General features: G+C 37.4%; 3 protein-coding genes and 1 non-coding gene across 5 annotated transcripts; 1 reads left to right on the top strand and 3 right to left on the bottom strand.

Moving 5' to 3' along the window:
• Positions 1–277: 277 nt before the first annotated feature.
• LOC111432542 (protein RETICULATA-RELATED 3, chloroplastic-like) lies at positions 278–2,019 on the bottom strand. The gene is made up of 2 exons (XM_023069473.1): positions 1,889–2,019; positions 278–1,710 (listed from the first exon to the last, which is right to left on the bottom strand). The coding sequence occupies exon 2, from the start codon at positions 1,656–1,658 to the stop codon at positions 576–578; it is 1,083 nt and encodes a 360-aa protein (XP_022925241.1). The 5' UTR covers positions 1,659–1,710; positions 1,889–2,019; the 3' UTR covers positions 278–575.
• Positions 2,020–2,151: 132 nt separating this feature from the next.
• TRNAY-GUA lies at positions 2,152–2,244 on the top strand. The gene is made up of 2 exons: positions 2,152–2,188; positions 2,209–2,244. It is a non-coding gene; the product is annotated as a tRNA-Tyr (tRNA).
• A 1,850-nt stretch (positions 2,245–4,094) lies between these two features.
• On the bottom strand, positions 4,095–10,434 carry LOC111432543 (KH domain-containing protein At3g08620-like). Of its 2 annotated transcripts, none has more exons than XM_023069475.1 (7): positions 10,129–10,434; positions 9,883–9,971; positions 7,799–7,950; positions 6,224–6,340; positions 6,006–6,122; positions 5,717–5,860; positions 4,095–4,728 (listed from the first exon to the last, which is right to left on the bottom strand). In XM_023069475.1, the coding sequence occupies exons 1-7, from the start codon at positions 10,206–10,208 to the stop codon at positions 4,582–4,584; spliced, it is 846 nt and encodes a 281-aa protein (XP_022925243.1). In that variant the 5' UTR covers positions 10,209–10,434; the 3' UTR covers positions 4,095–4,581. The 2 variants fall into 2 exon arrangements, with proteins under 2 accessions (XP_022925243.1, XP_022925242.1); XM_023069474.1 differs by having other exon boundaries at positions 6,224–6,343; positions 10,129–10,433.
• Positions 10,435–18,487: 8,053 nt separating this feature from the next.
• LOC111432546 lies at positions 18,488–20,857 on the bottom strand. Its single transcript, XM_023069482.1, has one exon. It carries the CDS (start codon positions 19,660–19,662, stop codon positions 18,718–18,720), a length of 945 nt encoding a protein of 314 aa, XP_022925250.1. The 5' UTR covers positions 19,663–20,857; the 3' UTR covers positions 18,488–18,717.
• Between the last annotated feature and the right edge of the window lie 4,357 nt (positions 20,858–25,214).

Raw genomic sequence — 25,214 nt, 5'->3', positions numbered from 1 at the left:
ATCAGAACAAGTGTGCTCGTCTATAAAGTTCAAATTTTTTACTACTAACTTGTTTGTTGGATCAGAACAAGTGTACTCTATGGTTGTTTAGGTGCGGTTGTTAGATAGTACAATAGTTCATAATCTTTTGAGTTTTTTTTCTTTTTTTTCTCAACTTGGGCTTTGAAATTCTCAATTTTAGCCTTAATCTTCTAAAAGATTTGTACAGAAACAAAGAAAGAACAAAAAAAGGGTTTATTGCCTTAAAACTTAAAACAAACGTTCAGAGTAAGCATTAAAAAACCCAAATCCAGAAGAACTTTATGAACAAATTAGTGATGAAGAAGTCTGATGTGCATCAATAACTCTAACCCAGAGAAAGCTCAAGCAAAAATAGACACATTTGGCCAACAAACTCATTCAAGTTCCATGAAAACTATCAGCAAAGCCTCATAGTAATACCTAACAGTTCATAAAGAGATCTCACAACACTTTGAGCTTCTTATTGTTACATGCAAAGTAAACTGATCCCTAAGTCAAAGAGCATTGGGAGCTTATATTAACAATGGAAACAAAGCCAAAAATGATACCATACCTTACTTTAACTCCTCATCTTTATCCCCTTCCAACAGCTTCTCTTTAGTATCAGCGGCGTCCAAATCCAGTGCTGCTGGCTTAGCTTCCTCGACGCTCTGTGATCCCGTCATCCTTGCGAGGATCACGAACGACATTCCCCCGAGAATGTTGTTCAAACATCTCAACACCACCACGGAGCTCTTGAATGCCAGAGGGGGAAGCCCCTTGGCCAACACGAATTCGAGTCCATTCAAAGATTGGTATCTCAAGTTACTGCTGACCCCCATGTGAATTGCCCATGTCATGGCGTTCAACAATGTGGGAGGTGCCTTGTTTGGCGTCTCGAATTCAGGATCCATCTTCTTCCTCAGCTTGATCAAGCCATTTGAGAGTGCAGTTCCTACGAGCCCAGCTGCTAGTCCAACCGTGGCGAAGACAGTTCCTTTGTAAACCAAGGTTCCCAATCGTTCTAAGACCGTGAAAGCACCAGGTTCGAACATGTGACTCGTGGGGCAGCTTCCAAAGATTGCAGGAAGCTGTTTGGCTGCTACACCAGCTGATGCAGTGGGAGCCAACAGATACATGAGAGTAAAATTCAATATAGATCCGACAACAAGGGTGGAGAAGACGAAATCAAGCTCGTTGAGACCGAAATTCGGGCGGGATGCCATGTCTCCAAGAACACAAGCACTCACACCAACCAGTTCCTCCATGAGTACCTTAAAAGGAAACTGTGGATCCGCAGCAACTCGAGTTCTCCACCCTTGAAGAAACAATCCAAACACTCCAAAACTCGACGAATCATCCCCATCAGCCCGATCATCGCTCCAACCACCACTGTCACCACCACCGCCGCCACCTCCTCCACCGCGGCCAACGCCATTTCCACCGTCGCCACCAGCAAGAGAGAGTTCAGATTTCACCAAAAACCTAGACCTCGTTAAGTCCGCAATAAAAAGAGAAAGAGATCGACTCCTCGATTCTACCGCCGACGAATTAGACAGAAAAGAGAAAGCCGGAGGATCGTTATAAGCATGACTACGGGGAACATTATAATAACCCCTAGGACGAACAGAGCAATGCAGCTGAGCCATGGACGCCATAGTTCCACAAAAGAAATCCCTCAAAAAAACAAACGCACCCAATTCCTGAAAGCTGAAAAAACAAACAACAAACACAGATTCAGAAAAACAAAAACAACCAAATTCAACAAGTATTCACCAGATCTGAAGCGGAAAATGGATCAAAATGGGGGAGAAAGAGGCAATACAGAACAGGGATCACACGATCAACATAAAACACACGAAAACAAATGATGGGAGACTGGAATTACCTTGAAAAAGAGAAGAATCACGACAGAAGGTGAATTGGCGCAGCCAAAAATGGAGAGGAGAAGGGAGGGAGGAGTTGGTGGCGGAAACGGGTGAAGAACGGTACTGTTGAACTGAGGAATGTATATATATAGAGAAGAGGCGTTAATCGTCAGCAGTTAAATCTCTGTTTCGCTTTTTTCTTCTCTCTCTCTCTCTCTCTCTGTAAACCCTAACGATACAATATTTAGTATTAAATATTATCAACCGATTAGGCAAAGCAAATCCGACCTTAGCTCAGTTGGTAGAGCGGAGGACTGTAGTGGTAATATATTCCAAAGCCATCCTTAGGTCGCTGGTTCGAATCCGGCAGGTCGGAACGTTTTATTACGTTTTTTCGTTTCTTTTCCTTTTCGTTTTTTTTCTTTTTTTCATTTCTTATTAACATCCAAAATGAGATTGTTTTCTTTTGAAAATAAAATTCGTAACCAAATAAAACTTTATCTCTAATTTTGACTTATCATACGTATATATGGTTTTTTTTTTTTTTATAACGCAAATATAAATTTGTTTAATATTTTATAATTTAACTTTTAGTTTTTTTTTCTTGTCATTTTTTAAAATTATACAGATATTTCCAAAATATACAAACTAAAATTATTAAAGCAATTATATTTTATAATTGGCTGGAAAATGTTACTCTATTAATTAATTAATTAATTAATTGTTCTAATATTCACTACTTTCTCTATTTTAAGTCCATAAATCTTTAATTATTTAATTTTTAATATATATATATATATATTGGGTAAAAACACTATTTTTATTAAAAAAAATACTTAATAAAAAATTTGACTTGATAGAGGACGGTATGAGAATATATTTTTGAAGATTACTTTGTTCGAAGCTAGTCTCTACAGGGGCGAGATGTGGACATCTCTAGTAGTGAGACAAATATTCTTAAAGTCAAATTTAGGTAACTGGTCAAGGAGTCATTCTTAGGTGGCGGGTTTCACGTCAAAATATTTTTTTTTTTCCTTTTCTTTTTAAGTAGAAAAAATATTTTTTTTGTTATACTTTTTATTTTAATAGGAAAATCCGACCTTAGCTCAGTTGGTAGAGCGGAGGACTGTAGTGGGAGAAATATTCTCAAAGCCATCCTTAGGTCGCTGGTTCAAATCCGTCTTTTTTGTTACAAAAAAATGCACGTGGAATACGTTTTTCTTTTATATATATATATGTATGTATTCATTTACGAAACTATTTCTTATATACTTCCAAAAAAGATAAAATTTCAAGCAAAGTAGAACTCTGTTTGCAACTTTGTCTTATCATACAAAAGCTTAGAAATTTGTAACTTTCCTCGTAGAAGCCACTTGGTTGACCCCTTAGGCTGGAATTATATGATCGAAAACGATGTAATAAGAAAAATGGCCATGAGAGTCCCTTTTAAGTCCTACAAAAGAAAAGGTAGCTTAGGAAGACGGAAATAACATAGAGATTAAGTAATATAACATGTTTGGAAAGCGGCGCATCTCGGATCGCATATGGGATATCTCATACCCACTTGAGAAAGAAAAAGTCTCGGATATCACATATCGAAGCAAACAAGATCATGAAAAAACAAGCACTCAATAGATATAGATTTTCTTACCGCTTGACTTGCTTCTAAGCTTATGGAGAAACATGCGTTCTAGTTTCGGTCGAAGGGTGTCAAACCTTGCTACTCTCTAAGAATCGCTTGGTTTGAAATTTTATTTAGAATGTTGGGAATAAGATGAAATTTGTATGAACGTTTCAGCAAATTGTTTTAAAAGATTCTCCATACTCAGTAACGACCTTATTTTTTAATGGAAAGGTGTGGTCGTTACAGAAATAACTTTCGAGATACAAGTTAATCAACTCAATCTCGATAAAATTGCTCAATATCTACTAGCTTTAGCTTTGCTAGTTCATCGATCAAATTCAACCCGTTCAACCAACTTTTCAAAAAGGCGACCATATTCCTCAAACCGATATATCAGTTCAACTTCAACATTATACAAAAACTAATCCAAACCGACCCACTTACACCCCTAATACTCGAAAGAATAAACCAAAGAGGAGCATATCGAAAACCCGACACCGAAAAGTCAAGTAATCAAGGCATATATTTGCAACTTTTTCACAAAATGATAGACAAAAAGGAAGAATCTATTATGAAACTGATAGCAAACACAAACCACCGAGTAGCACCAAATATATAATTGACATTGACATTGACATTGACATTGCATACAATACCCTAACAGATATCAAACAGTACAACATCATCACTTCCTAATGTTCTTCATGTTTGTTCATCAATAATGTAGAAACTACACACTCCTCAGCAGTCACTAACACAAGAATAAATCCAATGAATATATAACTTTGTTGCAAAAACTGACCTATTCAAACCTACACTCAACATGAGAATTCCCTACTGATACTAACACTTTTTTTGTTTTCTTTCACCCTCTCTTTTATTTTCTTTTTCAAGTCTTTTCTGTCAAAAATATTAAAGAAACACAGAAAAAGCCAGCAGAACGCTCACCGGGAACTCGAGTTAGGCTCTCCTCTTTCTCGTGGTTGTAGCAATGTCACATGGTTGGTTGTGATTCACTTTGAGGTATACGAGTGACCGAATTTCTGGACTGGGGTGGAAATTGTTTAGGGTAGAGAATGATGTGAGCGCTTAACGACCTGTTTTGGCACGTTTCATTCCACTTGAATTGAATGGAGAGACACTACCACCAGGTCCTGGACTTTCTTCTCGGAAGCTCGAGTTTAGCATTGCGAGTTCGCGTAACTGCTGCCTCTTAATGTAATCGTGGCTCTCGTCCTGCAAGTGGATGGTTCAGATGTTGAAAGAATCAGAAGTTTGTTCGATCGTTCGTTGAAAGAAATATCAACTTTGTTCGATGAGTAACCGTAACCGAAAGTAGAAAAAGTGAAAGAATATAAGGGCAAATAAAAGAGAGCGCATCAGGAGGTAAACAAGAAGTAAACAAGTGAATAAGCTGCAACTAAATTTTATGCTTAAGTTCAGCAAAAGTACGATTATAATCCCTTGAATGGCTCGATGGCAAATCGCTCTAATATTTGGTTCTACACTCGGGCTTTTAAGGAGTTTCCGTTGTTAAAAATCACGACCCTCCACAAAGGTATAATGTTGTCCACTTTGAGCATGAGCTCTCATGATTTTGCTTTTGGTTTCCCCAAAATGTCTCGTACCAATGAAGATGTATTCCTTACTTATAAACTCATGATCAACCCCTTAATTAGTCGATGTAGGACTCCTCACCCAACAATCCTCCACTCGAACAAAGTACACAATAGAGCCTCTCCTAGACCTATGGGGCCCTCGAACAACCTCCCCTTATCGAGGCTCGACTCCTTCTTGGAGCCCTCTAACAAAGTACACCTTCTGTTCAACACCTAAGTCACTTTTGACTTCACCTTTGAGGCTCAGTTTTTTTGTCCGGCATTTGAGGATTTTATGAACATGGCTAAGTTAAGGGCATGACTCTGATACCATGTTAAAAATCACGACTCTCCACAATGGTATGATATTGTCCACTTTGAGCATAAGCTCTCATGGTTTTGCTTTTGGTTTCACCAAAAGGCCTCGTACCAATGGAGATGTATTCCTTACTTATAAACACATGATCAACCTCTTAATTAGTCGATGTGGGACTCCTCTCCCAACAATCCTCAACATCCGTGACAGTTACTTGGGTAAAAAAAAAACACTTATCTAAACATGATACTTTTGAGAACAAAAAACGTGATAAAAGCACTCGAGAACGAATCCAACGTTGAAAACGTACCACAGGTTTGAGCAGTTCTTCAATAATTTCCTGTGCTTGTCTGAGCCTTATATCAACAATATTGACTGGTAAATCCCCCTCAATCAAGATATGCAACGGTTCGTTCAAGTGCTCATAGCCAGGTCGTCCCCTTAATTTCTCTTCCTTTATAATGTAAAAGTTGAACAACAACAATCCAATGAGAGAAGAAAAAATATGTATTCAATAGTTTCGACTCGTGATAGACCCATCATTTGAATCAATATCGATAAAATACGATGAAACTAAAATTGCAATATCCTTATAATACCTTGTCTGGATCCTTTATCGACCCTTTCCCTCGAATGTATACACGACAACCTGTAGTAACTTCCACCCGTTTCAAGGAATTACCACGAGGTCCCAAAAGCCGCCCTACAAAATTGAACTGACGTCCACAAAAAACAGAAACTTCACGTATTAATATGTCCACTCTTTTATATGTTCGCGCAGCAAATAGAACGCCATTCATACTTCGACAGAACTTACATTGGGGTAAGTATCCACAGGTATTTCCAGACGTAGAATCCTCTTTACTGTGAGCGAGCTCGGACTTGCAGGTGCACTTTGCCAGTCCATTGTCATCCCAGGGGGTCTACTTAACCTCTGCTGTAAATTTCAAAAGGTTCTAGCATCTTAATACGATTTAAAAACAAACTAAGAATAACAGGTCAGAGCACAAATTAACATAATAGAATTCTCTATATGAGCATATAAAAGGACTGGGAAACGATCGGGGGATTACAAACGAAAAGGAAATGATTGAAAATGAGAGAAATAACCTGGAAAAACATTTTCATAATGTAATCTGTATGTAGTTGAAACATTCTTCAAGTGTTCTTGTAATTATCTTGAATAACGATGCAGTAAGAGGCCAACTTTTGCAAGAAACGTTGGGTTTATCTAGATTCGTTACACATACTAGAACGGATAAATGCATGATAAATTATATCGTTATTCTTTGCATTCATCTAAACGGCTGCTCTTCAGAGTTATAGATGATGCTTTCAGTTGATTTTTAAAGTTGAGAACCTACTAGGGCAACCAGTGTGAGACATTATCCTCAAGAATTGTGAATAAGTTTTTGACCCGACTTGGAGAAGTCAAAGCATGTAACAGCCCAATCTCACTGTTAGCAGATATTATCTGCTTTGGCCCGTTACGTATCGTAGTCAGCCTCATAGTTTTAAAACACATCTATTAAGGAGAGGTTTCTACACCCTTATAATGAATGCTTCATTTTCCTCTCCAACCGTTGTGGGATCTCACAATCCACCCCCCTTAGAGGCCCAGCGTCTATGCTGGCACACTTCCCAGTGTCTAACTCTAATACCATTTGTAACAGCTCAAGCCCACCACTAGCAGATACTGTCTGCTTTGGCCCGTTACGTATAGCCGTCAGTCTCACGGTTTTAAAACGCGTCTGTTAGGGAGAGGTTTTCACACCCTTATACGGAATGCTTGGTTCTCCTCTCCAACCAATGTAGGATCTCACAAAGAAATTCTCTCTCACTTCTTTTATTTTTGAAGGAAGACATTGGGATATTATTTTCCAGATTGGATGTTTAATGCTAGTAAAGGGCTCAAGACGATAAGATCTTAACATAGGCAAGTTTCACCCTCTCATAATCAATAACACTGTCGCATGACTCCAGAAGTCTCAAGATCTTTCAGGTCAACAGCCGTCGACAAAAAACATATTGTGGAAACATATTTGTTTTTACGTAAAATAACGTGCATTTACGAGTGCAAATAAATTCTCTCCCTTTTTTAAATTGAAAACCGAACTTTCATTGAGAAGAAATGAAAGAATCAAAATCTCAATAAGTATATGAAATGTATTACTACACAGTCAAATTGAGAACAAACAAAATAAAATGATTTCCCTAAAGCTACAAGCCTAACACAGAGGGGGTATTTCACTGTTACCTTTAATCTATCAAGTAATAATTATGGCATATGTTTTTCTATATCAACAGATAGTAAAATTGGACTCAAAATGATGAGATCAACAAGTATCAGGAGCCAGTTACAAATAAGTTTCGATTTTGCAACAGTAGTTACCTCCTGAGGAAGACCATTCCAGCCACTCAAACCTGCACTGCTAACATTAGATATAAGGTTTGAAGAAGCCATTGGACTAGGACTTCTATGCCGAAGCCTATCGAGGTCACAGAAACCCTGGTTGGACATCATTCCAGAAACCCGCAATATCTCTGCATTGAAAGTGCTTGCAGTGAGAAGTTACGGACGGAATTGAAAAGCAGAAATATATAGAAATCTGTTTGTGCATTAACTACAGAGAACAAGAATACGTAGGAAAAACTGTAATTTGTAATAAGATCAATTTGGAAGGGACTAAGAGCGAGATGACGTTCATTTGGCAATTTAAATAGAGGTTGAAGCTCGACCCCTAGAACATTACTTGCAAAATAATCCAAGAAGGTCTCCAGAAGTGTAGTCGCACCGACTTTTAACCTAAGAACTCAAAGACAACCTAAAGAATAGATCTTGTCCCAGTAAAGGCATATACAACTGTTAACAGCACCATATTTCCTACGCATTGATTTCTTAAGCTACTGCAGATCTTCACGACCTTAAGTGGCTAACCTTCAGTTGCAAAGATTTTCCAAATTCAACACACAGCCTTCAATTCTCATGTCAAAGATTAAGATCTTATTAACTTATAAGTGACTAACAAAAAACCATCATGGTTGACCTCCTGGTCACAAGGGTCTTGAAAAATAAGAGGAAATGGGTTCAATCCATAGTGGGCACCTTCTTAATATTAAATATCCTACAAGTTTTCATGTCAACCAAACGTAATAGAGTCAAGCGGTTGCCAGTGAGTTTAGTCAAGGTGCGCACAACCTGACCCAAACACTCACCGATTTCAAATCTTTCTCAAATCTCGATGATTGTGGGTCCTAAGAGGAGCTATTGGATTCTTCATCATTCTCATTGGAATGAAGAGGCTTTGAGGACCTTTCTTCTAAGGAAAAAGCGCAAACTTCTCTCTCTGGCAATCACTAAAAAAAGAGGGTTAACCATCGGTTCATTGGATTCCGGGCCAGATGGATCCAATGCATATATATATATATATAACAAAGGGCAGATTGTCAACATGAATTTGAGCCTCCACCACTGATGAGTAGGTCAAATATTGACTGTTAACAACATTCTAAACGAAACTTAATGGCTTAACTTTCATTTCTTCTAGTCTCGAATTGGAATAACAGAAAAACTCGAAAATGCTTAGCCATGACAATGTTGGTCTGTTAACGGTATATTTGTTAATGAGCATGATACACCAGAAGAGATTTTTTGTAAAAGAAATCAGTGTAAACAAAATATATCTCTAAAACATTTAAGAAGAAAAATCCACCAGAATGGGTATGTATAAAGCTTTGGACCTCATGTCTTAGAAGAATTAAGTTAGCTAAGGCAAGAAACCACAAGTCAAAACAAAAGCTACCAATACGCAAGTGTCTGCTAGATTAACTTGACATTTCCCAACAAATACGAACACACAGTCACGCCTAGTGCCACGAGCCCTCAGCTTGAATCAATTGAATCAAATACAAAAGAGCTCGTTCGATTGTGTTTTCACTCACTGATTTGTCTTGCTTGCTCTTCGTTTTGAAATGGATATGCATTTCATAATATTTTTGAACTCTCATTCTTATATATTTAGAAACATTTCTAACTTTTAATCTTTTTTTATTATAGGCTAACACAGAATAAGAAACAAAAAACAACCCATTTCAACTTTTTAAGTAATGAAGGGAGAAAAAACAATAAATGACAAATGAACAAAGATGAGATGAAATTACTATCAACACACAAGGAAAACAAGGAAAACAAGAAAAAAACAAACTTAAAAAGGATGATTAATCATTGATCAAAGCCTCCAGAAACACAATCCCTTAAAACCCGAGTGTAGAATGTGAAATAAATGATCCATCACTAACATATCCACAATTCAACAGCCAAACTCAAGAACAAAGAGAGCAATCGCTGTTACGCAGCTCAAAATCCACCAGCTGTTCCGATCTAAACATACAAATACACATCTCCACAACAACTAAGCAGCTCAAAAACACTAAAAAGGATATTCAGAACACCGAAAATTCAGAGAAGAACAGTACCTTGATTCAAAAGTCGGCTGCAGATCGGAAGAACTTGCATGAAGGGGCCGAACTTCTGATGCTCTGCCAGAAGCTCCGACAAGTACTGACTAGAGATTAAAGAACAAAGAATGAAAGGAGAATTAATTATTCAACAATTAATCAGCGATTAATCAACTCAATCAAGCTGAGCAAACTCAAAAATCTAAATGAAACAAAAATAAGAAGAAAGGGAAATTCTCGAAAGTGGGTTATCAGAGGAGGTACCTGTCGACATCAGGAGTGGTTCTGATGTGAGGCGAAGCAGTTCTTGCCGGGGAGAAATTGGTACTGTACATACCTGACATAGCGCTTTGTGTTTATTGCTCTGAGCAGAGACGGATACAGAGAATTGGGGATTGGAAAGTAGAAGGAGGGTCTTTGGAAGATTGAGGCGGCGATGACGCCGGAGAAGACGGTGGATGAGGAGAGCTCCGACGAGGGAGGCGGAGGCGGAGCTAAGGAGTATAAGGGTGGATGCCTGTAAATATGGAGGCTGAAATGTGGAAAATCTATGATTGTTAATGGTCGTCGTTTTCTTTTCTTTTCTTTTCATTTCTTTTCTTTTTCTTTTTTTTCTTTTGCATAAATTATTTCTTTAATTTTTAGGGTTTTTATTTTTGCATATATATATATATAAAGAAATTAAATTAAATTTTCAAAAAAAATAAAAATTTATATATTAAAATTTTGAATTTTTTTATCGAACACGCCTCGACATCTTACCATAAAGCTACGGTTACCCATAAAAAAAATTTAGAAAAAGACGTCTTTCTTTTTCCTATCTTACCCAAACATCGAGTCAAAAATCATATATTTACGACATTGTTGATTGCATTGAGATAAAGTTCAAAGAATATCACACACTGTGCCACATGTCCCATCATGATATGTAAATAGAGACGTACAAATAGTGATAACCGTGTTGAATATTGGGGTGTCGACTGTTACAAAGAATTCGACTAACAATACTACCAGCATGAACGAACGAAGAAATGCCTTTAAAGAGCTTGATACTAAACCGACACAACCAAGGTATGATTGCCCTCTCAAAGGGACATGTTGTCGAACAGTTTCCAACATTCATTTTCAAGTAGAAAGCGAGCAGAGCTTCTCTTCTTTTTTTTGTCCTACATCGAGAACTTATGGAATTATACTTTTAACGATATACAAAACTTTAACTTAAGAGTTTCATGCAATAATTGTAAAGGTTTTTACTGTTATACAACAAATATGTAAATATCTGACTAGTTAATGATTCAATATCAAGATCGAGAATAAACAGCTCGAGAACATTACTGTCTTTCAAACTGCTTCGAATGCATTTTATCGCTCACGTTTTATAAATATATATATTTTTTATAAACGTGACTCGAGACTCGATCATTCGTCAAGATTATCCACAAAGTTTAATTTTCACACGGCTGACTTGTCGAATTAAAACAAGTGTCGCACAATCGATGTCATGCTGCTGTAAGAGTGTGATTGTGAACGACAAAATAATATTAAACTAATTGATTTTTAAAAAATTATTGGGCCGTATTCGACCATTGGCCCATTAAATAATGGGTCATTGGATCTCGCCCAAGCCCAATTCAAGGCCCATGAACCCTGTGAGATATATCGTCGAGCTCGAGCAGCCATCGGAAGACACCGGAATTTTTGACAGTAGAGAGAAAAATGGCATGGAGATGGATGGAAGCGGCACTTCCTCTAGGAATTATCGCGGGAATGCTCTGTATAATGGGGAATGCTCAATATCATATTCACAAAGCAGCGCATGGCCGGGTAATTTACTTTGTACTTGTTTTAATTTTGATTTTTCCTCTCTTCTTTGCTCAATGGATCCCCTTTCTCTCAGTTTCGATCAACGATCTCTATATGTTGTTCGTTTTTTTTTTTTTTTTTTGTTTTGCAGCCGAAGCACATTGGTAATGATATGTGGGACGTTGCCATGGAACGCAGGGACAAGAAACTCGTGGAGAATTTCTCCGCCGCTTCTCATTGATAATTTTTTAGACCTGCATCTCCTGGTACATGTTTATACGTTATTATTACTGTTTTTTTTGTTTTTGAAAATCTTAAGTTTGGGGGTATGGAGCTCATCAGACAATCCTCTTTCTTGATGGGTAGTTGTTCCATCTCTTGGACTTGGAGAATGTTGAATTTGAAATGAATGCTTGCAAATAGTCGTAGGCAACGATTACAAAATGTTGATTTTGATACTCGAGGTTCAGTGTGTGTGTGTGTGTGTATGTGTATGTTTCAAGAAACTGAACGAATATACAAAAGCATCCAAAAAAAAAAATGCCCCACAAAAGGAATCCCCCAACTCTAAAGAAGATGGTCAAGTTCCTCTACTGCTTCTCACAGGGAACACCACTGAGGTTCCAAACGGAGAGAAGAATGCCTCTCCACACAATCTAGGGTGTTGACTTTCTCGTATTAAGCAAAGAACTTTATCTTATTTGGGATTTTAGCCCTCCAAAGCGACGAGAACAGCGGCATTGGGGGATGAGAGAGGGGGCATATAAAAGCAACAAGAAGAGGTGCAAGAAAATTCTGGGATGGACTAGGAGTCCAAAAGTGGAAGTCCCTCTTTTCCCTTGAAAGACATTGGCATCCCCCCAAAAAAACTAGCAACTCAAAAGCTTCCAACAGCTCCCTATTTGTCAATGGACGACAAAGCTTCAAGGACAATTAGGAAGAGGATTCTGAAGGTACAATAGAAAGGCCACAAGGTGCATCTTCAAATCAGAAAGGTGATACAACTGAGGTAATAAAGAGAAAACATCTCTCCCCCACCCGGTGGTCTTCTTAGAAATAAGTCATGAATCCATCCCCAATGGAACAAGAAACAAATTGAGAGAGGAAGGGGACCAAGGAAGAAATAGCTTTCTAGGGATCGTTAAGCAAACCCAAATGCCCACTACTAGAGACTGACTTGATAGGGTGTGGCTCATACTTGCTCACAGTGATCTTATGCCACAAAACATTAGCCTCCTAAAAGAAATGTCACATCCATTTAGCCAACAAAGCCTCATTTTGGCACCTTAGGTTACAAACTGTGACGCTTGAGTCCTGGGCTACGATCTGGATTCCAAATCCTAGTTTGAATCCTGGGCATGGGGTGTTACACTAATGCCGAAACCCCCCAACTCTAAAGGCTACAAAACACTCTCAACTAACTGAATGAGATCCTTTCCCCTTATCAACCCCCTCCCATTAGAAATCCCTCAAGATCTTCTTCACTGCCTTACTAACCCACACTAGGATTTTAAAAAGAGAAAGGAAATAGACTTGAACCCCACTCAAAACCGCATAAACAAGGGTAAGTATACCTCTCTCAGGGAACAAAAGTCCTTTCCAAGAAGAGAAACAATTTTGAATTCTCTCAAGAGTCGGATTCCAAAAAACCTTACTCCTGAGGTTATGACGTGGAAGAAGCCCAGGATATGAGACAGCCACAGGAAAGTGATTCACCCAACACCACACTAAGAAGCTCATGAACTCAACTTGGAAGGGTCAAAAGAAAAGGGTACCATAAGAAATCTAAAGATACTAGAGCCCAATTCTGTATCCACCCACCCTAAAACCCTCAATACTCCCCTTCTCTACCCCAACCCAGTGCATACGTATTAATAATAAGATAATCTCTAAGTCAAAGGAGTTGTGGTAACACTCATTTTAAAGCTGACGGAGGTTGATTTTAAAAATGTCCAGGCACTCCATTAGCAAGGTCAAGTGGTCTGAAAGATCCCCAAATCTCCAAAATTGTCTGTTTCATCGAAAGTGCTTTGTTTCTCTTCTCCCCCAAAATATGATGGCAGATTTAAGCTAGTTTGTGCGTCCATTGTGTTGCTAGGCTATGTGATTCAGTTTTTGATTAGCTGCTGATGGTTGGTTAGGTTAATTGTTGTTTATAGAGCTTGTACATTTACAACAAAAAACCTCAGAGAAAGAACTAGGGGTGCATAACAATTGGTTAGCGGTGGTTTTGGGTCCAAACTGATGCCATAACTGGCGTATTGGTTTTCACATAGTGTAAAGTGATGGCTTCTGGCGATCTATTTAAATTGAATAATCACCCGTCAGTTTGGTTGGCTTTGTTTCAATGGTGACTGATAGATAAGATGAGAATGAGTGAAGTTGAGATGAAGGCCAATGCATGAGTTGGAATTAAGAGAGTAAGAGTCAGTGTTAGAGGGCTGAGAGTGAGAACTGAGAGGGAGAGCTGCGCTGCGGATATTTAGTGAGGATTGAGAGGGAGCTTAAGTCGGAGGCATGCGGCATGGGCTGAGTGAGTTAGGGCTGGTTGAGATTTGAGAAATGAGAGGTAGGGTGTCCAGTACGTAAAAGAAAACTAAGGTAAATATTTTCAACAAAAAAGAAAAAAACAGAAGGTAAGAGGGAGCCAAACGATGCAGAAGTGCAGAGCAGGTTTTAAATTTATTTACTTGTTTTTTCAATTGGTTGGAAAGGCATTTTCTGGCCACTCCAGCCGATGTGTGTGGTTCAAGCTGACGGCCGATGTTGGTTTTGATTGGTTTTCTTGATTCCCTTGTTCACACCTCTCGGAGTTTGTGCGCCAGCTTAACTCTCTGAGTTTATCAAGAAAATTGGATTTGTGGCAGCTCTAGTGCCCATTTTGTCATAAAGTTCTTAAAAGTTTGGGACAAGTTCCATTGATGTCTAAAGCCTAAGCTAGTCCTTTCTGAACAGTTTTAGGCATAAACTTGACTTTTATTTCCTCTTTTTATTGGTGTGAATTTTGTGGTGCTGCTGCATTGGAAGGATTTCTTTCTGAAATATCACATCAAGCAACGCCTTGCGTAAAAAGAGGAAGTTCTAAGCCAAGTCAAATCCCTTTTGTTAGCTACATAGAGCCTCGAAACTCAAAATGCTCTCTTTTGAAATTTGAACATTTGTAAGACTCCTTTCTCACGTACACATTTACTTGAAGGTTTCGTGCAAGATTTCAATTTTATTTCACCACTCTCAGCTTTGCAACTAAAGCCTTTTAGACTTTTTCTTTTTCTATTAATTCCTCACTATACTTGAGGAGACTCTTGTATTTAGCACTAACGCTGATGTAGTCCTAGGTGCAGGAGTTATGGCGGATGTTCTCTTGACGAAGGAATAAAAGTTTTTGTTGCAGAACGCAGATGTTTGTGCATGGATGATCACGGCCATACACTGTCAGTTTTCTTCATTGTTCCAATCTTGATCTGAACATATGTAGAATTGATCATCCATAATTACTTTCTATATCAAAGTAGATGTTCTCCTGAATGTTGATTTCTGAGTTCTGTTTTCTTAAGCTACACTTGCCTACTCGAACAGGTGAACCCCTGTACTTAAATTAAATGATTGATGAATAGCTTGAAATTGTTGTAGATTTTTGTTTTTCTTCACCCTTATCCCATACGAAACAGAGTTGTCGAAAACATGATAGTTGGATGTGGCTGGATCATGTGCCATAATGTTCAATAACACCAGGTTGCTTTCCAGGCTCGCATTCGTGAAAATATGTACTGTTGCCCTCCACCCTTCCCATAGCAAACGGCAGTAGCTGTTTACAGATAGGGCGACAACCATAAACCTACAGAAATTGATTCTGAAATAATTATTTTCTTTGTGTAGTTTGAGTTTCTGTTCAGAAGTGGGCCTTGCATTAAATAGTGGTGGTGGAATGTTGGTGAAAGGGCATTAGAAAATATTGGCAGAGCCCACCCCATTTCGTTTGGAATTATATTAGAGCATGTGGTGGTAGGTGTGAGTTCCATATCGTTTAGAGAGGGGGAACGAAACATTCGTTATAAAGGTGTAGAGACCTCTCTCTAGCATATGCGTTTTAAAAATCTTGATGAGAAGTCCAAAAGAAAAAGTCCAAAGAGGATAATATCTATTAGCGGTGGGTTTAGGCTGTTATAGTAAGTACGACTGTTCCCACATGAACAAATGTCAGCTGTTTGTGATAATTATTGCCCTGATAGGTGTCAAAAAAGTGGGACAGGGTGGCAAACAGTGCAAGTTAAAGCTGGAAGAGTATGGATTCCCAATTACAATGGGAATGGAAGAAAGGAGTTGCGGCTGTTAGTGAACTTGGGAAAACTGGCTTGAATTTGTAACGATTTAGATCTTTTTCCTTAGTTTTTCGAGGCGAAAAACCAGGAAAACTAGCTTAAAACCAGCTTAGGACTCGAGAAAACTTGGCACTCGTCCACACGTAGTGTTCCAAAGGCCGTTGAACTATCTACCCTACACCTAATCTAGATAAAAAAATGCATAATATTGTGAAGTGTGTTGAGAATTATTAAGAAGAGTAGTATCACACGTTGGTTAATTAAGAGGAAGATCATCGATTTATAAGTAAGGAATATTTCTTTTAATTTTGTGATGGGCAGAGACAAATGGGGAAGGCAATGGTAGAGACAAAAAGAAAGTCAAATTATGCCCATAAAACTGTCATGGGTTGCTTTATTTGTTGGAATTTATTTTTTTAAGTCCAATAATAAATATTCAAATAATTTATAATTTATTTTAGTTTTTTTACTTTTATTGTGCATAATTCTTGTCTCACTATTAACAAATTGAAATTGTTCTGAAATCTAAGATACCTATTTGTATTTGACCATAAATATTTATTTCTGTAAATATATTTAATTGATAAATGAACTATCACAATTTAGGTTAAATTGAAAGTCAAATTAAATATGTATTAGTTTAGTTATTAATCTTTGGTAATTTATTTGTTACAAAATAAAAATACCCTTAAACTTTATATTTTATTAAAAAGAAAATAACTTTTAAAAATTTTAATAATATCTTAAATTTTTAAAACCGTCTAACAAATACTCTTAAAATTTACAAAAAAACAAAAAAAAAAATCAAAATACTGTTAAGTACTTTATTTCAAAAATTCTGTTGCACTTTAAAAAAAAAGCACTCTAACTTTTTTAAAAATACCCTAGAATTTTTTTAAAGTTTCATTATACTCTCATTTTAAATTGTTTTGAAAATTTCAAAAATAATCTTATCATTATTACACGTGTCTATTGATAGTTTTTTCCCATGAAAAAAATTATTTTTTTTACATTAAAAGTGTTAATACTATTTTTTTAATTTTGTTTTTGTGTACTTTTAAATATGCCTATTTTTAAAAAAGTTAAAATAATATTAATAAAACTTTTTAAAATATTTTTTAAATACTAATAAGAGTGAAGGGTATTTTTTGAAACAAAACACTCACCATTTCTATCCAAAATTAAGAATATTTTTTAAACTTTTAAAAAAAAATTTAATATTTAAGAATATTATTGAAACTTTTGAAAATCTAGATAGTATTTTTTTAAAAATAAAATTTAATATATTTTTATTATTATTTTGGATTAAGGGGTGTAATTTAACCTAAATAAAAAAAAAGAAAAAAAAAACAAAACAGGTAAAAATAGGCTGGAAATTACAGTTTGGTCCCTCTCTCTCTCTCCTCCTTCCATGTCACCAAATTCTCCAAACCTTCCAAATAAAATAAAGTGTTCAAACCATCAAAACGCAGCGTTTCATTGAAAAGCAAGTTGGCCAATTTAATAAATGCTCTGGCTTTTGCCTGTTTAATTGAACTCTTTATATTTCTCTCCTCCATGGCCTCCACCACTTCCTTCTCAATCAAATCCTTTCGATTTTTTTTTTAAATGTATTTAATAATTACAAAAATAACGTTTTTTTTTTCTCATTTGAGTTCAACCTGGCTAACGAGCAATTCTATCTCGTTAGATGTACAAGAGAATCTGAATCTAAGATTTGGTTGGAGGGTGGCAGCTACACCGTAATTGTGAAATCTCACCTCGGCCCCTCTCCAACGAATCATTTCCTCTTCCTAGCAAACGCCGTGTCAAATCACAGCTCAAAAAGAACAATTTCTGCTAACAACCGGCTTTAGCTGTTAGAGTAACAACATGCTAAGTGTATTTAGGAAGATTTTGAACCCCAACGACAAAGGTATGGACATTCTTGGGGACTAGCCCACTTCCCATTACTCGACAAGAGAGATTCCTCGCACATAATTAAGGGAGCCATTGAAAGATGACTAAAACACCAGAAACAACAACTACCCAAGTCTTTACGTCTTTTGGTCCGCCTAACCAACGCATCTTTCTCCGAAAAAGCAACCCACTTGCTCGAAATCTATCCCTTCAATTGTGTAACAAGGCATCCACACGATTACGAGTCTACTCCCAGCCTCTTCGACGACACTAGCCTACAGTTTTTTTTTTCCACTAGCCATGACTTGGCCGAACCTTTGGCTCCGATACCCCTTGTGATGGCGCTAAGTCCTTCAAGCCCCCAAATTGGAGCACCCTGGTAACCTAACGATCATCTGTAGCAAAACGTCGTCGGTCCACGAAAGCTTTCGACACCAAAATAGAAGCAGAAAAGAACAAAGAATGGCTTCCCGTGAGTGCAGTAATACTCACTTTCCTCTAAAGTCAGCCACCGACGAACCTTAATTTCCCACACACAGCTCAACAAAACAAAACATTTCACGAGAATCTCTTTATTATTATTAGCTTTGGGAGAAATTGCATAAACAAAACAACAAAAACACTCTCTTCTCACTACAATTTTTTTTTTTGGTGCAAAACAATGAATCGTTCATCATACACATTTACACAAGAATCATCATAGAAAAACTTCTACTACTCACAACAACACCATCTCAAAACAACACATAAAAAACCAAGGACAGAACCCATATCAAATGAGAGAGGATGAATTGTGTTTTTTCGAGTACCTGATTCGATCGACGGAACCAGCTCAAGGCACGTATTCTGTCTCCAGAGTTGGCTGCGTTCGTGTCACGGTTGCAGTCGGAGCTTTTGTTTCGCCGACCGTTGCCATTTGTAGAGGTTCTCCTACGTCTGCTGCTCTCTCCATCTCTTCCATTTTCTTTCTTTTCTTTAGCTTGCAAATCGAAACTACGAGGAGTGCGAGCAGCGCCAATAGCAATGCTCCACCCAACACGGATCCTACTATGATCCATACTTTGGTGGTGTTTTTCTTCCTTGAAGGTGGAGGTACTGTCCCCAGGGGCGACGTTGGTGTAGGAGAAGGAGCAATGGACTCGACGACAATGGAGAAATGACCATGTTGGATGGTTGAACATGTGTTTCCAGACTCCACACTGCTAAAATTGGGCATTCCCTGAAGATTAAACCGAACACACTTTGCAACGGTCCCATCCGGGAGGGACTTGATATTGTCGAACTTGACGTGTATTGGGTCCCCGGAAGCTCTCATTTTGAGCTCGGGAAGGTTCGTTGCAGAGAGATTAGAGCCATTGTAAGCAAGAAGACCCAACACTGGTGCTAAGTAGGTATAACCAGGCAATGCAGGGTAATACACCTCAGACCAGTTACCTAAATTCTGATACACCAAAACAAGCCTCTCGACATACGGCTGCACGATAACCCCCATCGGAATCTCAAACTCCTTGAACGAATCGACACCGTACCGTCTAAAACTACCACTCCTCAGCCTCATAGCTCGAATGCTAATACCAGACATGTTCGACGGAGCAGCAGCATCATAAGGAACACCAGTTTTCGGATTAACCAAACCCTTATAAGCATACTCTTGCAGAAGAGCATCAAGAGAACTCGCTGAAGAATCGATATCGACCGACCGAACCACAACCGGATCAGCAACAAACAAGAACAACATTTGAACAATCAGCATCAGCTGAGTTCTAGGAAGCCCCATGGATGCTTCAAAATCTCAGAACTCACAGCAATGGACTTAGATATGAAGAGAGCAACGCCCAAATGATAGATAAATACGCAATAAAGATCTTCAAATGGGCAATAAATCACTTGGAAACGGAAATGGCTCAAAATAATGTCAAAATCTAAAGCAGCTTTGAAGGAGGAGATAAATTTAAGCCGTTGCAAATCCTTATTCTCTTCCAGAAATTACTTTTTCCCTTTTGGAATCCTTGAAAAAGAGTACTTATAAGGAGAAGAATCAATGGAATCTCACAGAAACCCAGAAATCAGATTCTTCAACGTTACAGAATCAAGAAGAACCCTAGAGAGCTTAGCAAGCGAACAACAATGGCGATTTTATTAAATAGACGACGGAGTACCTGATGGAATTGGTTCCAATGGCGACAATGTGTGATAATCGCAGAGCTGGAGGAGAAAAGAAACCATCTCAGAATACAAATTCTTGAAAATCCGAGTAGAAATCAGCCGCAAACGAACGGATAAACCCTAGAATCTTGAGGAAAATCATCATTAAATTCTTCAAAATAAACGCCTCGCAAGAACTACGCCGCACATGACGGCAGCAGAGGATAATAATCTCAAAAATCCTCAAAACACATCCTGCATTCCCCAAAAGAATCTCAAACCGAATCGGAATCGAAAAGATTCGCGAAATGAAACGAAACCCCGCTCGAAAAACCAAGAATCAAGATGTGGGTATTTAAAGAAAGCGAGTTAGGGAATCGCAATCAAAAGAATCAAACAACCCGTCGCCATGGAAGAGACATACAGATTCATCACTCGAAGTCGCAGCTAAAATCCATACGACTGAAGAACTAAGAACAAAAACGAAAGAAAATCGAAACCCCACCACTTTTCCTTCTCCCCACTTCCGAGTTCCAAGAAAAACAGAGCAAATAAGCAAAAGGGCACAGAGAGGAGAAGAAGTGATGAAAAGGGGCAACAATGGCGGCGTTAAAACGGGAAATTAAGGAGGAAGAAGAGGTTGAAACAACGAACCCACAAAGGAATTGGGCAAAAAGATGAGGGAATGATTTGATGATTGTTGGAACTCGGATTGAGTGACTCAGGTGAGTTGGGGAGTGGCGAGTGGCGAGTGGTGGGCGGAGGAATGAAGAACAAACAACAACGGCGAAGGATTTTTTTCCTTTTTTAGTTTCGATTTTCGAAAAATCGCATTATGATTAAATACTAAACCCACCGGCGAAAAGAAATGGAAAAAAAAATTAAATAAAAAACGGAGCTTTTCAACTTCAATGGCTGTCAGCTGCCACGTGGTACTAATACAGTCAAACCATTTCTCAATTAATATTATTTTTTTAATGATATAATTTAATTAATCTATTTTTTTAATGTCTAATTAGCGTCTTCCATCGATTCTATTAACTTATTTGATTTATTTTATTGAGGTAGCGGGTAAAATAGACTATTCTTAATAGAACTGGTCGAAACTTTGAGGTCTCTCTAAATGATTTAGAGATTAGGTTTGAGATTCTACCGGTTGCTTAATGAGACCTTAGTAGTCGAGGTGGGAGATTACTCAGGTGCTGCATAGTCACAGAGATGAGACGGTCATCCTAAGCCAATTCAACCTAGTATTTTTTATGGTTAGGTTGGGTTTGAGATCCTACAGGTTGCTTAATGAGACCTGTAGTCGAGGTGGAAGAGTGGTCGAGAGCTGCATGAGACCTTAGTAGTCGAGGTGGAAGAGTGCATGAGAGTTGCATGTTCACAAGGACGAGACAGTCATCATGAATCAAACCCAACTCAATACTTTATGGTTAGGTTAGGTTCGAGATCCTACAGGCTGCTTAACGAGACCTCAATAGTCGAGGTGGAAGGTGCTTGGGAGCTGCATGAGACCTTAGTAGTCGAGGTGGAAGAGTGCTCAGGAGCTGCATGGTCACAGAGACGAGACGGTCATCCTAAACCAACCCGACTCAATACTTTATGGTTAGGTTAGGTTCGAGATCCTACAGGCTGCTTAACGAGACCTCAATAGTCGAGGTGGAAGGTGCTCGGGAGCTGCATGAGACCTTAGTAGTCGAGGTGGAAGAGTGCTCAGGAGCTGCATGGTCACAGAGACGAGACGGTCATCCTAAACCAACCCGACTCAATATTTTATGGTTAGGTCAGGTTCGAGATCCTACAGGTTGCTTAACAAGACCTCAATAGTCGAGGTGGAAGGTGCTCGGGAGCTGCATGAGACCTTAGTAGTCGAGGTAGAAAAGTACTTAGGAGTTGTATGGTCACAGAGACGAGACGGTCATCCTAAACCAACCCAACTCAACATTTTATGGTTAGGTCAAGTTCGAGATCCTACAGGTTGCTTAACGAGGCCTCAATAGTCGAGGTGGAAGAGTGCTAAGAATTTGCACGGTCACAGGGACGAGACAGTCATCCTGAACCAACCCAACCCAATATTTTATGGTTAGGTCAGGTTCGAAAACCTACAAGTTGCTTAATGAGATCTCAGTAGTCGAGGTGGAAGAGTGCTCGAGAGATACATGGTCACAAGGACGAGACAGTCAACCTAAACCAACCCAACCCAACCCAATATTTTATGGTTAGGTCGAATTCGATTCATTATATAATAAGAACTATTTTAGTTGAAAACTTTATTATCCAAATAATTAAATTAGGTCTAAAAAAATGTCTAAACTCAGTCCTGATTCATGGTCCATGGTACCCACGTTATAATTAGAGATGACGTGGACTTTTCTTTTTGTTTTTTTTAATGTAAGTGGGTTTCATTCAAAAAAGGAAACAAACTTTGTCTTTTTTGGAGTATTGTCTCTTGGAAATCAACTTTTAAGAATTGTATTTTTATTATTTTTTATTAAATGTAAAAAAAAAAAATCAATTAAATATAAAATTCAAAATTTTATAATAAAAAAATTACAAAAGTATTTGAAGAATATGTTTTATTTAAATTATTAATGAAATGGAGTTATATTAATTATGACAATTTAAATATTGATGACTAATTTGGAAGATTATGTATTAATAGCATTTCAAAAATATTTCAAAATTTAAATTTAAAATCAATTCAAACCTGCCAAAATTAACGTAATTAAAAAAAATACATATAATTAAATCATAATATAAAAAATGAAATTAATTCAATAACTCGACCAACTTAGACTACCCAATTCAAACCATAAATATTGAAAGTTCGGTTTGTAGTTTGACATTTTTTTTGTCGGTCAACCTAACCTTAATTTTACAAAAGATAAAGAATATTTAATGTTTGTAACCGATTTTAATGATGCACGTGACTTGTAAATGTTTAATATTTGAACTTTTAAGATATTTTAGTTATTAATGTAACGTGTATGTGTATGGTAGATAGGTAGGTTTTTTTTTAATAATTAAAAAATAATAATTAGACAATCCAACCAAAAAAATAAAGGGTTGGTTGGGTTGTAAATTTTATTCAAGTTGCTCGAGTTACCAATATACACAAAATTTCGTGCTGATCCAAAAGACTTTTCTAACCCTACTCATGTACACACATGGCCGGTCTCAAATTTGTATCATTTTTTTAGGTTCATTAGGGTTTTTATTGATTAGCGAAACTTTTAAAAACGAAAGCGTGTGGAACAGAACTCAGATCGACTTGCCCGCTGCTCCTGTCGCCAACTTGGCGGGCTCTGTGCTCGTTATCCTTACTGTTCTCCCTGCTGGGGCCTCCTACGGCAACTCTAGCTCGCAACCACAGGAGCGAAGCAGCTCGACAAAGCTGAAAATTTTAGATTATAGCATAAAAAGCTTATAAACTCTTACTCTATATTCGATATATTTCAAATTTTTAAATATGAAACTTGTAATTTTGGATTTAGTAAGTCAGTAAATTTTACAAAATAGCGAATATATTAAAGATATATTAAATAAAAAATAAAAAAATTTAGAATCTAACCTTTAAAATCTATACGAAATATATTTTAAATTCAATTTATCAAAATAAACCTGAACCTAATGGGTAAACTTGTAATTTTGGTTATTTGTATTATTTATTAATTTTTTAATTCAATAATCTTTCTTTTACGCCAATATTCATGCAAGTTTTTATTAGTATTTAAAAATAATTCACTTCGAGAATTGTATAAATATGATAAATTATGGAAGGTTAGCGTGGAGTTAAATGACCATTCTACCCCCAGAATGGTGGAATTTTCGGTTTGGTTATGAAATCAATGTGCGTTGAGTTTGAAAAAAACATATAATAATTATTTATCGTGTAAATTAAAGTTGGCAATTAGCACGCAAAACCATGACTAAGAGAGAGATTTATTTTAAATTGTATTTAATTATTAGTTAAATTACAAATTTGCCCTCTAATATTTATTTTGATGTTTGTTTTTAAATGGTGAGATATATTTATAAAATTACAAATTTGCCCTCTTCCATCCTTTCTCGTTTCCTCTTCTCCAATCGATCACCGTCTACCTGACCCAATCGTCGACCGATGATCGCTATGGAGGAGCGAAGAATGTCACGGCCATACATTTTGCAACACTTAGTACCATCATTGCTTATTGCTTGAATGCTCGACCATTGTCGTGTTGTCGTCATTGTTGTAACGTTGTTGTCGTGTTGACACTGTCGAATCCACCATTTGGATGAGTAAATGTATAAACTTCGACTAGTATATGTGTGAAAAGTCAGATTGTGTAATATCTGTTTTTTTTTTTTAATAAATGAAAAGAAAAATGAAAATACAGAAAATGCGTGTGGCGGTAGCCACGGTACGATGTCACTGATGTCGAGGACAATGGAGTCAGGTGGCAAAAGACAACTTGAAAACCTTGGTTTCGTGACTGATCTGGAGAAGGAGTTGGTTAGGGGTCTGGATAACTATAAAACTGACTTATAATATTACGACTGTATTATGTGGGGATTAATAGGGAGCTTGTCAGTTAGCTTCCTTTGAGTGAGTGTGTCACGAGTGGCAGGGATATGAACTTGAGACTTATGATGATCGGTTCATGCATGTGATTTTATGTAGTTATACGAGGATGATAAGGAATTTGCCAACTAGCCTCTAATCGTAAACCCGACTCAATTGTCAGGGTCTAGATAATTATAGAATTGACTTATGATTTATGACCGTACTTTGTGGGGACTATTACGAAGTTTGCTAGCTAATTTTCTATCGAACCTGTTGAGCTTGGGTGAAGCAAACTAACCTAGGACGTAACCTAAAAAGAATTTATTCTTAGAAACAAACTCAGATGAACGATCAAAATTTATTTCATAAAACTTAAGAACGACTAAGAACCACCAACAAGTTGTTTATTGAATATATTTTACACTCAACCCTGCTATTTCAATTTTCTTTTCAAGTGGAGTCTGATATACCAGTGGAGGCGCACGTGGGCGGTTGGCTATAAAGAGTCCCATCACTTCTACGTCTAGATTATGATATATATTTTTTAATACAAAAAATGTCGGGGTAAAAGTTTAAACCATTGGCTTCAAGGAAATGAGAAAATATCTTATTTACTAAACTATTCTCGTGTAATATTG

The sequence above is a fragment of the Cucurbita moschata genome, unplaced genomic scaffold (genome assembly GCF_002738365.1).
Source record: "Cucurbita moschata cultivar Rifu unplaced genomic scaffold, Cmos_1.0 Cmo_Scf00038, whole genome shotgun sequence".
Lineage (NCBI taxonomy): Eukaryota > Viridiplantae > Streptophyta > Magnoliopsida > Cucurbitales > Cucurbitaceae > Cucurbita > Cucurbita moschata.
The sequence above is the reverse complement of the archived record's forward strand: the minus strand, read 5'-3'. Positions and strand labels throughout refer to the sequence as shown.